This window comes from Notamacropus eugenii, chromosome 3, assembly GCF_028372415.1.
Source record: "Notamacropus eugenii isolate mMacEug1 chromosome 3, mMacEug1.pri_v2, whole genome shotgun sequence".
NCBI classification, from domain to species: Eukaryota; Metazoa; Chordata; class Mammalia; order Diprotodontia; family Macropodidae; genus Notamacropus; species Notamacropus eugenii.
Window position 1 is genome coordinate 453,376,739 of NC_092874.1, and position 14,062 is coordinate 453,390,800.

Consider the following 14,062-nt stretch of genomic DNA (forward strand, 5'->3'; position numbering starts at 1 on the left):
TACACAGAGTAATTTCCTATACTGAGTCTACCTAAGTAAATGTATTTTTCTCTGCTTAAGAGGAAAATGAGTTACCAGCTCTGAGGGGTACACTAGAGCACAATTTTGTGTTAATAATGCTTGAAGAAAGAAGGAAGTTTGAAATAAGCTTCAGTAATATAAGCAACCAATATTGGCTCAGAAAGATACTGAAGAGTCTGTCATGGTTCACTAGGCTACCAAAAATGCCTAAACCCATTAACCCTCTTTTTTGTTTGGTGAATGCCTTGGACCAGCATTTCATGGGGCTTCTTGGTTATGATTCACTCTTCACTCTCCAGTCTTCTCTACCTCCTCCCCAGTAGCCCCTACTGTTTTATCTATATAAACTGTTCCACATGAAAAATGTTTAAAGTTAGAGGATCTTTCGTAAGGTTCTAGTGAACACTACCTATGATTAAAAGAGGAAAATAAAGGATTTAATACCAGATTAAATTTTATGTGATGGCCAACTGATTATCAATTTTGTTCAAGGGACAAATGGAGCTGTGATCTCATCTATCTCATCTGTGACATCCCTTTAATGATACACATAGCAACCCATCTTGTTTCATGCCTCTATTGTCTGTTTACTCCTATAAATTCTTTGAGCAGATAAACCCATTCTTTACATCACATGGAATACATGAAACCACTTTGCTTTATCCAATCACACTTTTTTATAGTATATTTTGTGCTGTTTCCCTTATTTATGCTGCTGCTTGCAAAGATCATTCAGTCTCTTTCCTCTCCCATACCAATAATTTCAAGCAGCCATTTATTAAGCACTATAGAAGCACTTGAGATGTAAAAAAAAAAAAAAAAAAAAAAAAAAAAGAATAGAAAAATCCACTCCTGTTCTCAAGGAGTTTGCATTACAATGGATATGCTGGCATATAAGTAAATAGGTACATGGAAGATGCAAGGGGAAGGCTCTAGTTGCAAGGGTCTAGCAGATGTGGAAACAAAGAAAAGTGTTCTGAAGAAAGTGACATTTGAGATCAACCTTGAAGGAAAGCAAGGACTCTATGAGGAGAAGATAAGCAGAAAGAGCATTCCAGGCATGAGGAATGATACTGCAAAAGCCTAGGACAAAACCTTGAGGAATAAACACCCACACTTAAGAGATAGATATGGATAGTCAGCCAGCAAGGGACACCATAAGAGTACTCAACAGCATCAAATTCAGTAGATCCATTAAGAAATATTCAGAAGAGAAGACAACCATATTTGTCAATTAAGAGAGGATTGTTAACCTTGGAGATGATATTTTCAGTTTAGTAATATGGTGGGAATCTAGATTGCAAAGGGTTGAGAAGTCAGTATAAGCAGTTGCTTGTTCATTTTTTCACTGAGTTGGACTGAGAACAAAAGAAAAATATACAACAATAACTTAAGGTGTTAGGAGGTTCCAGTGATTTTTTTAAGAGTGAGACTGGGACATTTTTAAAGGCAGTCAGGATCAAACCAGTTTCTAAAGAGAGACAACTCTTTAAAGTGATTATGTATCTCACCTAGAATATTGTATGATGTTCTGAGGATTAAAGAAATACTTAGAAAATCATCTGAAAAAGGGAGAGAATGTGGAACTCAAAGCTTTAAATATGAATGTTAAAAATTGTTTTTGAATGCAACTGCAAAATAAGATGTATAGGCAATCGGGCATAGAAACCTTTCTTGCCCTGTAGGAAAATAGAGGGGAGGGGAACAGAAGAAGGGGGGTGATAGAAGGGAGGGCAGACTGGAGGAAGAGGTGGGGGGAGGGGAGAGATGGAGAGAAAAATTTGGAATTCAAAATCTTGTAGAAGTGAATGTTGGAAACTGAAAATAAATAAATTATATTTAAAAAATTTTTAAAGAGAATCATTTGCAAATTGGAGCCATTGAAGGAATTCATTAACAACAGGACATTATTCGTCTTTCTTGGAATCTATATGAAAACTCTTCAATAATGAGAGCAAAAACTTTTGGAGAGCATTGGTCTTCCTGTTTCACAGCCCTATTTATATTCATCAGATAGTTCTTAAGTTAGGGCAGTGAGGTGGCACAGTGAGTACAACACTAGCCCTGAAGTCAGGAAGATTCATCTTCTTGAATTCAAATCTGCCTTCAGATACTTACTATCTGTGTGACCCTGGGCAAGTCACTTAAATCTGTTTGCCTCAGTTTCCTCATATGTAAAATGAGCTGAAGAAGGAGATAGCAAACTACACCAGTATCTCTGCCAAGAAAACCCCAAATGGGGTCTTGAAGAGTCAGACATGACTGAGCAACAATAGTTTTTAGATTATCTCCATTCTTAAATCTTTCAAGAGATCATGTATGATTTTGAAAAATACATGGGAGTTTTGTTGACCTTCTTTGCTTTTATATAATAATCCTTTCCTCATACAGAGAGGTAACTCATCATAAAAGAGAGAGATCTGATCTCTAAACTGTTAGGACCTTTGTTAAAAGCCTGCCTTAATCATAGTAGTTTTGACCGTGGTAACATTCCTTAATGTCTCAGAATTCTAGGTAATTCTATAAGCCTATGAGTTGTGAAGAATGCTCATCGAAATTGTCAAAGGAAGATCCTTCAACTGGGTTTTCCCTTTAGCACTGGAATCACAGTTCCTATACACTCTCACAACTTAGCTCTTTCTTTTAACAAAGAAAAAAGTTAAATAAGACCAACAGACAGTGACCTCTTCTGACTTAAATACATAACACCAATACTCTCCACCTTCCTACTGAGATTAGAGGAATGTGATCTCCAGGACTGAATTTAGTCATTATAACTCATCAGAATTAAACATTTTTGTTTACATTATTACAGTCCTTGCATGTATTGTTCTGGTTCCACTCATTTCACTCTATATTAGTTCATAATTCCCTGAATTACCTAGAGTTATAATTTTTTGTCATACCATAGCATCCAATTGCCTTCATATACCCTGATTTGTTCAGCCATTTCTTAATCAATGGAAACTCCATGTTTTTCTTTTTTTCTACAATAAAAATGATACCGTGAATATTTGACAATAAATAAGAACTTTATTTTTTCCCCTCTCTTTCTTTGGGGACATGAATAGTGTGACTTTACTTGCATAGATTCTGTAAGACATTTCCATAACAAGGGGACCAATCTGCAATTCCACTAACAGTGTACTAGTTTTTGAAACAGACACCTGCTTCTTGGGTCCTGATTTGGCTCAAGCTGACTTTCTCATCTACTGTTTCTAGGGGAAGCAGAAGCTCCCAGAAATGCCAGCAGCTCCTAGGAAATGATTTAATTTCCTTGGCTAAATCCTGCACTAACTGAGTTCCCTAAGTGCTGGTGTCAGTATTAGTACCGTCAATTTCATGTCTAAAAATGTTGTGCCAGCACCTTCTTCAGGAGTGCAAAGGCTGCAGGCACAAAAATGAAGTCTATCCTGGCCTGTGGAGGGTCAGAGTGAATTAGTAAGCTATTAACGGTTCTCATTTTTCAAAGGATGAATCAGATTTTATGGGAAATGTTCATTACCTTCAAGCTGCTTACCAAATATCCTAAACTTGCAATTTCATAGTCCTAGAAGCAGTTTGGTACAATGGAAAACAGATTGATTTGGGTTTGGATGACATGGGTCCAGAATCTGTCCCTGTCCGCATTCTACCTGTATAACCTTGGAAGAGTCACCAGATCATAGTTTCTTCATGTGTGAAAGAGAAAGAAAAAAAGAATGGAGGTGTGTGAAAGAGAGAGGCAAAAAAAAAGAATGGAGGATCTAAAGGTTTCCTTCTAGCTCAAAATCTATGATCTTATTTTCCTATATTTTGAGGAAATTAATAAATGTCTTAAGTGCTAAAATTCAGCTTATAACATTTAAACTTCTTGCCATGTTTATTTCTATGGCAGATATTTTGAAAGAGGAGAAGTGTAAAAAAGTAGCTATATCTCCAGCCAGAAAAATAAAATAAAATAAAACCTGATTGGTAAGGCTAAGACAGTCGGTAATGCAAAGGGAAAAAATAAAGTACTTGTAATTGAGCTTTGAGGAATGAAAAAAAAAACCACTTCCTTGGAGCTATTCTTTCAGTCAGCCTGGATTCAGAATAAAAAAACCAAACAGTGCATCTGTTTACATTGTCAAGGATATTCACAGTAAGAAGGGCTAGGAAACACATTTTTAAATGAGAGACCAGAATCCAGAGAAGACCTGAGCGAATACAAGGGCTGTGATGACTGATTAGGAAAGGATTCTTTCTTCATGGTGAAATAAACTATGCCACAGCACTTCGTTTGTTTAATGAGTATTTATTAAACACCTATAGCCTATGCCAAAGGAAAGAAAAAATGGCTTAGTGCATAGAAAGTGAGTCAATAAATCCAGGTTTAATCATGTATTCTAGAGAGGTGGTTTTGAGGAAGTCACATAGTTGATCAGTGCCCTAAGTAACTCTTTAACACTCCGACTTGAAGGGCAGGGAGCAATCTACGTTGGTAGAGGGGGTTTTCCCCATTGGTAATTCACTGTGTCAATGAACTCACAGATTTGGATACATTATGAGAAAGACAAAGGTGTAAAGAAGACAAAAGCAAAACCAGTCTAACACTCAAAGGGTTCATGATCTAGTGGCAGGGAAGTGTTAATATTGTATATGCAAATTACACATACAGAAGGTACTCAAAGTAATATCAAGGAAAAAGGAGTGGGGAAGGAAGGCATTAGAGTCACAAAGGCAAGTAGGAGTTCTAAGAGCTTGAAGGTAAGAAGCAGATGTTTTCCAGGTAGAGGAGACTGCCTGTGCAAAGGCACAGAGATGGGAGATCAGAGGATTATTGATTTATGGCTGTAGAGAATCTTGGAGAGCAATTAGTCTAACCCTTTCATCCTACAAATGAGAAGAATTAAGTCTAGAGAGGCTGGAGTTTGCCCAACCTCACTCAGGTAGAATCAGATATGAGATGTGGCCTCAAGTCCTCTGACCCCCCCAAGCCAGTACCACACTATTTGCTCAAGATAAAATGTTGAAAAGGAGGAGCAGTAAATGGGGTGTTTGCTACTTTTCTCCTTCATCCACAGTAGGAAAGGATCAAACAAAACTCACTGCCTCACTTAAGCTGCCACTGGTATATTTGTTAGTATTGCTAACATTGACCTTTGCTTTCCAGGATAAAATGACACAAGAAAAGTCAATTAAAGACTCCTCATACTTAAAGATCTAGTTCAGTTCAATATCTTTTAACAAATCCTTAGAGGCCTTGTTTTGGATCAAAATATATTGGTTTATCCAAAATGGTGATTTTTTTACTTTAAAAACAACTCACTGTTGAGACCAATAAGAGTCTCACAATCCTGAGCTTTAAACAAAAGCTAATCCACCTTGAAAGTACACTCTGGTGTAGAAAACATTTACGCAAATCCCTTAGCTCAGGGCTGCAACTAATAATTCTTGTGACTGGAGAAAGTCAGCTGAGAGCGTGTGTGTCTGTCTGTGTGTGTGTGTGTGTATGTGTGTGTGTGTGTATGAGTGGACACTGGAGACTAGCATATTTATATCCAAACAGAGTTTAGATACTTGCTGGGAGATGAGGCAGTGCATCCTTCCCAGAATCTAGCCTGCACCTTCTCTAGAAGGGGGTTCCTAGGAAAGATACCCTATGGTGATAGAAAGCAGGGGTGTAAGGCAACAACATTCTAGGGATGAGCATATTCCACCCAAAAAAGAACACATGCACTGCCAGGGAGGAATCTTGGTCTTCTATATGTCTATGACCAGGGGTGATTCTCAACTCATCATTACTGTGGTCGTTGTCATCATCATCATCATCATCATCATCATCATCATCATCATCATCATCACTATTGTAATAATATTTCTTTTTAGAATAGCTAGCAGTTGATGAGGGGTGGAGCCAAGATGGCAGAGTAAAAGCAGGAACTTGCTACAGCTCTCCTCCCAAAACAAGCTAAATACCTGTAAAAAATGACTTTAAACAAATTCTGGAGCTGCAGAACCCACAGAATGATGGAGTGAAGCAAATCTCCAGCCCAAGGTAAATTGGAAGATCAATGAGAAACATCTATCACACCAGACCAGGAGCCCAGCACAGTCCAACACTGGCCATGCTGGCACAGATGGGACATGAACAGGCCTCAGGGGTACTGAATCACTAACACCCCAAAATGCTGAGGACAAATTGGAAGGTCAGTGGAAAAAAACAGTCAGACCTGTGTGAGAGAAGAGAGTAGTCTGGTCCCAGCCCCAGAGTCACAGAAGTAGCAGAGGAGCCTGCACCAGCCACAGCAACAGTAGGGGCAGTGACAGCTGCTGTTTCTGGAGCTCTAGGCCCACAGCTTATGGGGGCATTGAGTGGCTAACAGTACACCCCCACCACCACTGGAAGCAGAGAACTACCTTGACAAAGAGCTCAAAAGTCAAGTAAATGGATGGGAAAATGAGCAAAAACTGGAAAAAGAATCAGACTATAGATTCTTACTTTGATGACAAGGAAGACCAAAGCATGTAAACAAACAGAAGAAAACAAAGTCAAAGCTCCTCCATTCAAAGACTCCAAGAAAAATAGGAATTGGTTTCAGGTCATAGAAGAGCTCAAAAGGGATTTTGAAAATCAAGTAAGAAAAGTAGAGAAAAAATTGGGAAAAGGAATGAGAGTGATACACGAAAATCATGAAAAATGAGTCAACTGCTTGCTAATGAGGACCCAAAAAAATACTGAAGAAAATAACACCTTAAAAAATAAACTAACCCAAATGGAAAAGGAGATCCAGAAAGCCAATAAGGAGAAGAATTCCTTGAAAAGCACAGTGGTCCAGATGGAAAAGGAGGTCCAAAAGCTCACTGAAGAAAATAATTCCTTAAAGATTAGAATGGAGCAGATGGAAGTTAATGACTTTATGAAAAATCGAAAAATTATAAAACAAAACAAAAGGAATGAAAAACATAGCAGACAATATGAAATATCTCATTAGAAAAACAACTGACCTGGAAAATAGATCCAGGAGAGACAATTTAAAAATCATTGGACTACCTGAAAGTCATATTCAAAAAAAGAGCCTAGACATTATCTTTCAAGCAATTATCAAGGAAAACTGTCTGGATATTCTAGAACCAGATGGTAAAATAGATATTGAAATAATCCACCAATTGTCTCCTGAAAGTGATTCCTAGGAATTATAGCCAAATTTCACATCTCCCAGGTCAAGGAGAAAATATTGCAAGCAACCGGAAAGAAACAATTCAAGTTTTGTGGAAACACAATCTGGATAACACAAGATCTAGCAGCTTCTACATTAAGGGGTCAGAGGGCTTACAGTATGATCTTCTAGAGGTCAAAGGAGCTAGAATTAAAACCAAGAATCACCTACCCAGCAAACCTGAGTGTAATACTTCAGGAGGAAAATTGATCATTCAATGAAATAGAGGACTTTCAAGCATTCTTGATGAAAAAACCATAGCTGAATAGAAAAATTGACATTCAAACACAAGAATTAAGAGAAGCATGAAAAGGCAAACAGGAAAGAGAAATCATAAGGGACTTACTAAAGTTGAACTGTTTATATTCTTACATGGAAAGATAAGATTTGTAACTCTTGAGTTTTTTTCAGTATTAGGGTAGTTGAAAGGATTATATGTATATATACATGTATGTGTGTGTGTGTGTGTGTGTAGAGACAGAGGGCACAGGGTGAGTTGAATATGAAGGGATGACATGTAAAAAATTAAATTAAGGGGTGAGAGAGGAATATATTAAGAGAAGGAGAAATAGAATGGGGTAAATTATCTGTCATATGAAAAAGGCAAGAAAAAACTTTTTCAATGGAGGGGAAGAGGAGGGAAGTGATAGTGAAAGAATGAACCTTACTATCATTAGATTTGACTTAAGGAGGTAATAATATACATACTCAATTTGGCATGAAAACCTATCTTATACTATAGGAAAGTAGGGGGTAAGGGAATAAATGAGGGCTGGAGAGAAGATAGAAGGGAGAGAAAATGGGAGGAAGTGGTAATTAGAAGTAAACACTTTTGAGGAGGGACAAGGTCAAAAGAGAGAATAGAATAAATTGGGGCAGGATGGGTTGGAGGGAAATATAGTTAGTCTTTTACAACATGACTGTTATGGAAGTGTTTTGCAAGACTACACATGTATAACCTATATTGAATTACTTACCTTCTCACCGGGAATGAGTGAGGAGGGAGGAAGGGAGAGTAGTTGGAACTCAAAGTTTTACAAACAAATGTAAAAAATTGTTTTTACATGCAACTGGGAAATAAGATATACAGGCAATGGGGTATAGAAACTATCTTGCCCGACAAGAAAATAGAGGGGATAAGGATAAGAGAAGGGAGGTGTGATAGTAGGGAGGGCAGATTGGGGGAAGTGGTAATCAGAATGCATGCTTTCTTGGGGTGGGTGAAGGAAAGAAGTAGGGAGAAAATCTGGAACTCAAAGTCTTGTGGAAGTGATAGTTGAAAACTAAAAATTAATTAATATAAAAGGCAAAAATCATGAAAATTAGTTAACAGTTTTATAGTTCTAACTATATAAGGTTTGAAAATAGCTTGATGATATAATATATAATAATATGTATAATATTATTATATGACAGGTAATAATGTATAATATAATAATGTGTGTTATAGGATATTTAACATATATATTATATTATAATGTCTATATTACTTTATTTGCTTCTCACAACAATTTCTGAGATAGGTCCTGTCATCCTCGTTTTATAGTAGAAAAAATAAGGCTGAGAATGATTAAATGCCCAGGTCACATAACTATTAACCAAGGTCTTTCTGACGTAAATTCTATATAATCTATCCATTCTACAACCTAGCTGCCCTAGTTAATCTGTGGGAGTTACAGTTCTATTCTAGCCATCCATTACTTTCCCTTGACTTTGGTTTCCTCACTTAGCTCAGTTATAGACTTGCATCTCCCCACATACATAGCTGCTGACACCTATAGATAACAAAACATTCTTGATCTGGCATGACTTTTATTCATATTTTCATCTAGATTTTCAGCAGTGGTAAACAGTTGCTGTTGAACCATTCACACTTTCTCCCATTTCTCAATTTAACTTTTGCTGTTGTTCAGTTCTTTCAATCATGTCCAACTCTTCATGATCCCCTTTGGGGTTTTCTTGGCAAAGATACTGGTTTGTCATTTCCTTCTCCAGCTAATTTTACAGATGAGGAAACTGAGGCAAACAGACTTACGTGACCACAATCACACTTAAGTGTCCACAGTCACACAGCTAGTAAGTGTGTGAGGCCAGATTTGAACTCAGAAAATGAGTCTTTCTAACTTGAGACCCAGCACTCTATCCACATCACCACCTAGCTGCCCCTCCCTCCCCTTCCACCATGTTGACTATTATTATAAGGGGAGGACCAGAGGTAAAGTTTGTGATTTTAGGATAGAACAAACACTCATAGGAATGCTGGCCGTGTCATTATGGGAACCCAGTGAGGCAATGTAAGTAAAATACTTTGAAAAACTTAATGAACTAGGTAAATGTCCATTATTATGGACATTTATAAAATGTTGCTACTAAATCATAAAATCTTCAGTCTAGAAGAGGTCTGCAGGGGTTATTCCATCACAAATACTACCTACTTCATCTTCAGCAATTGGTCATCCAGACTGTGCTTGAAGATATTCAGGATTAGGGAGCTTACTCATCCCCAGCAGAGCTCCTTCCTCTCATGTTTAAGGAACTTTCCCTTGTTTTGGCTCCAAATCTGACTCCCTTGAATTTCTATCAGTTGTTCCTTGTTCCATGTTCTGGGGCCAAATATCAAATCTAAATTCTCTTCTATCTGACATCTCTTCAAATATCAAAAACCCACTACCTCTTAAAAAGTTATTTTCATATCCATGCTAAACATTCCCATTTGCCTCCTGATCTCTCCATTCTTGGCTAGGTTTCTTGTTATCTTTCCATCAGCATGCCTTATCCTCTTCTGAGCACCAGCTTGGCAATATCCCTTCTAAAATTTGGTGTCCATAATTTGACTACATATGGGATCTGATCAGGGCAGAACAATGGAGGAATACCAAGTCCCTTGCTCTGGAAATTATATTTCTATGAATATAGCCCACAGTCATATTTGCTCTTTTGGCTGACACATCACATGTTTTACTTTTATTGATCTGACAAGCCACTAAAATCCTTCTGTCTCTTAAATGTAAACTATATTGGACTAAGGTCTTCTTCATCCAAGTTCTGTGGTTGCTAGTTTGTCCAATGATAAGATCTCTCATAGTCTATTTCATTCAACAGAATTCCCACAAAAGGGACAGGAAGTGGAAGATAAGAAATGATGACTTTCAAAGCAAATATTAATTCAACACTATAATCAAATAATGAGTTCCTTATGTCATATATGATTTCTAAGTGCTTCACTGACAAACTAATGAGAGTAATGAAAGATCAAGGTCACTGGAAACCACATCCAAATTGATCGATTCCTAAAAATCTATGATGGCCTAGGATACCACCTCAAATGCAACAAGCATTTCCTGAGCATCTACCATGTACTTTGTTCTAGATCCCAACAAAGATGTATGCATCTGTGGTCCATTATGGATGGCTCATTTCCAAAGAAAATGTCATGTATATGCATCCCTCTATCCATCTATCTATATAATCTATCTATCTATCTGTCTCTCTATGATCTATCTCATCTATCCTCTGTCCTGTCTTCTCTACCTACATAGCTATAGCTACATATCTATGTAAAATTGCTCATTTACAAAGTGTTTAGCCTTGTTTAGTTGCTCATCTACACAGTGTTTAGTTGTTTCTAGAGCCCTGGAGTCCTGATAACTAGGTAGACATCCTAGCTCTGATATATATTAACTGCATGACCATGAGCAAGGTTTATAACCTCCAAGAGCTCATCTATACTTGCACCATTCACTTACTGTTATGAGGGAGGCACTTTTGAAAATTTTAGGGTTAGGGAAACATTAGTTCTTACAATTATTATCTTTATAAATTCATTTGGGAAGTTTGAGCAGATAGAACCAAACTGATGTGGGAAACTCCATTAGACTGTGGTTTTTTTAATTGTTAAAAAAAAGTGAAGCCAGAAGAAATGCTAACAATTAAAAAAAATAATGAATTAACCTGTTCTGTTTGTCTCTCTCTTTTTCACTATCTCTGTCTCTCTGTGTCTCTGTGTCTCTTTGACTCTGTCTCTATGTCTGTCTGTCTGTCTGTCTTTCTGGCAGAATTATCCAGTTCAAGCCAAAATCCCCTTGAAGTTTCTGGTAAGTTCACTATTACTTCTCATGTATTTCCTTTTGCTTATAAAAGGTTACCCTGATCACCTTTCCAAGTTAATTCATTTCAATGTAATTAATGCTTAAACACAACTTGTGGTTCAGGAAACAAGAAATAAGGGAGGAAACAACTATTATTTAGTGGCTACTCTATGTTGTAATATTTGTAATATTTATTAATATAATTTTATTTGGTCCTCACAAGAACTCTGAAAGGTAGGTACTATTGTTAAATCCCTTTTACAATTGAGGAAACTGAGATTAAGTGACTCGCCCAGGTTCACACAACTAGTGAATGTCCTAGGTAGGATTTGAACTCAGATCTTTCTGACTCCAGGCCCAGCGTTCAATCCACTGTTCCAAGTGACTGCGTAAAGACATTAGCTTAGCTCATCACCACAGTGAGCTTGTAGCTACGCTGAGATGAAAATAAACTTATTAAATATCTACTTTGTGCAAAGCAGTGTTTAGCACTATGGCAGATGAAATAGGGTTATAAGATCCTATCCCTGCCACAAGCAATTTCATCATCTAGTTGGAAAGAATCACAGAATCATAGAATGATGGTTCACACACCAAAAAAATCTCCCCCATTCATTTCCTCAGGTCATCTGGCCCATGGTCATTGTACTAGGCTGAAGATAGGCAGTCTAAGGAAAAAAATCTCTCCAATACCACCCAAACTATTCTGTCTTTACAGGTTATAAATAAGGCTCTCAGGTCTATCTTGCAATGAGTCTGGATGATAAATACTCCTCCTAAAGTCCTTTAGTGGTGCCTCCATTTGGGAAGTCCATGACCAAAAATCTCACCTGCCCATTTTATTAAAAATTAGTGAGAGATGGGGCTCAGCAAGACCAAACCTATGCCAATGTGCACCAATAAACCATGGATGTAGGAAGTCATCATTCCAGGCAACTAACAAGTCACTCAGACCCAGCTTCTGGAATCTGGTTCTTTTGTTCTGTCAGTTTGAAGAGAACAGTGCGGGTGATATCATTTAGAATGGAGTTCTTTTAAAGCTTTCACTCAGGAAAAGCAACCCGAGCTCTGGGGGTAGAGCTTAGCTCAGAAAAAGAGAAAGAAAGCAAGTTTGCATTGACAGCTTGATCCCAGAGAGAGGTGGCTGGCGGCTTGTCTAACAGGTCCTCTGGGTCTGGATGAGGCAGAGACGGAGCAGCAGTCATATTAAGTGAATGCACGCTGCCAATGTTAAAGGGACAATTACCATGATTCTGCCTAGCTCACTGTTTGCTACTGCTGTTTCCTTCAATAAGGCCCCTTTTCACTTGCCAATTGGAGCTTGTCAAGCAACAATATTTCTCATGCACAAAACACAGATGAAAATGCCCTTGTGTTTTTAATACATTTATAGTTGTTAACAATAGTGCTCCGTTGACAGAGGGGAGACTGCTCTTGTTATGAATGCAAAATAGTTGTAGTCAATGATGTGCCATGGCTGCTGGGCTAAGTCGCTTGAGGTTAGCATGTGTCCCCCAAAGAGAGAAGAGTTGTCCGGTGTGGTTCTGTGGTCCATTATGGTCCAAAGAAAATGTCATGCATATTTGACCTTTCTCTGATAACTGGGAAAATAGTAATGGTAGGAGAATGCAAAGGAGCAGGAGGAGGAGGAAAAGAAGGAGGAGAATGAAATAATAACGATCTGGCACTATTATAACACTTAAGATTTTCAAAGCACTCTCACATCATAGGATCACACAACTAGAACTGGAAGAAACTTCAGAGCCCTTCTAGTCTAATCCCATCTCTGATTTTACAGATAAGGAACCTGAGGTTCAGGCAGTTTGAGAGACTAGCCTATGGTTACCTAGGTAGTAAGTGTCAGAGCAAGATCACTTCTTTGATCCTATTCAAAAATTAGCTTAGCTGTCTGCATTTTCCTGATCTAGCCAAGGCACTTTTATTACTTGCATACACAAGAAGAGATCTAGATTGGAGACACACAAGTATGTTTTTCACAAGTGAAATATGGCTAACCAATTAATAGTTTTACAACTGGGTTGTGGAGACAAAGGAATAAATTGGGAGTGATACAGTGATGAAGGATGAATGAAGGTGGAGGTTAGTGCAATGTTGAGGGAGGGAAGTACAGGGTTGGAAGATTGATGGAGGAATAGGAAGCAGGGCACAATGACTCAGTTGTAACTGGAATATTGTACAAACAATTAATGTAAGTTTCTTGGTTGTTTTCCATTGTCTTGCCCAAGGACAAAACTCTTTCCCATAGAAACAAATTTCCTCATAGTTTATTTTTCAGGTCAGCCATACCTACTCTGCCCATAGCTCTTAATAGTGATGTCAATTTCTTTTTTTTTTTATTTTTTTATTTTTTTAAATTTATTTATTTAACTTTTAACATTCATTTTGACAAAATTTGGGGTTCCAAATTTTTTCCCCTTTTCTCCCCTCCCCCCACCCCAAAACACTGAGCATTCTAATTGCCCCTATCACCAATCTGCCCTCTCTTCTATCATCCCTCCCTTCGCTTGTCCCCATCTTCTCTTTTGTCCTATAGGGCCAGATAACTTTCTATACCCCTTTACCTGTATTTCTTATCTCCTAGTGGCAAGAACAGTACTCGACAGTTGTTCCTAAAACTTTGAGTTCCAACTTCTCTTCATCCCTCCCTCCCCACCCATTCCCTTTGGGAAGGCAAGCAATTCAATATAGGCTATATCTGTGTAGTTTTGCAAATGACTTCCATAATAGTCGTGTTGTATAAGTCTAACTATA

The 14,062-nt window shown here is 37.8% G+C and overlaps 1 protein-coding gene across 3 annotated transcripts in view; it reads left to right on the top strand.

The window, feature by feature from the left end:
- MDFIC2 (MyoD family inhibitor domain containing 2) overlaps positions 1-14,062 on the top strand; it is a 158,384-nt gene that overhangs the window by 81,662 nt on the left and 62,660 nt on the right. For 2 of the 3 annotated variants that reach the window (XR_011964732.1, XM_072598688.1), the window contains exon 3: positions 11,258-11,296. The exons of the other annotated variant lie outside the window; for it this stretch is intronic. Coding sequence is in view for 1 of the 2 variants with exons in the window: in XM_072598688.1 (XP_072454789.1) it covers positions 11,258-11,296 (39 nt within the window). In the remaining variant the exon portion in view is untranslated. The remainder of the gene's footprint in view (positions 1-11,257; positions 11,297-14,062) is intronic. 3 annotated transcript variants of the gene reach the window in all.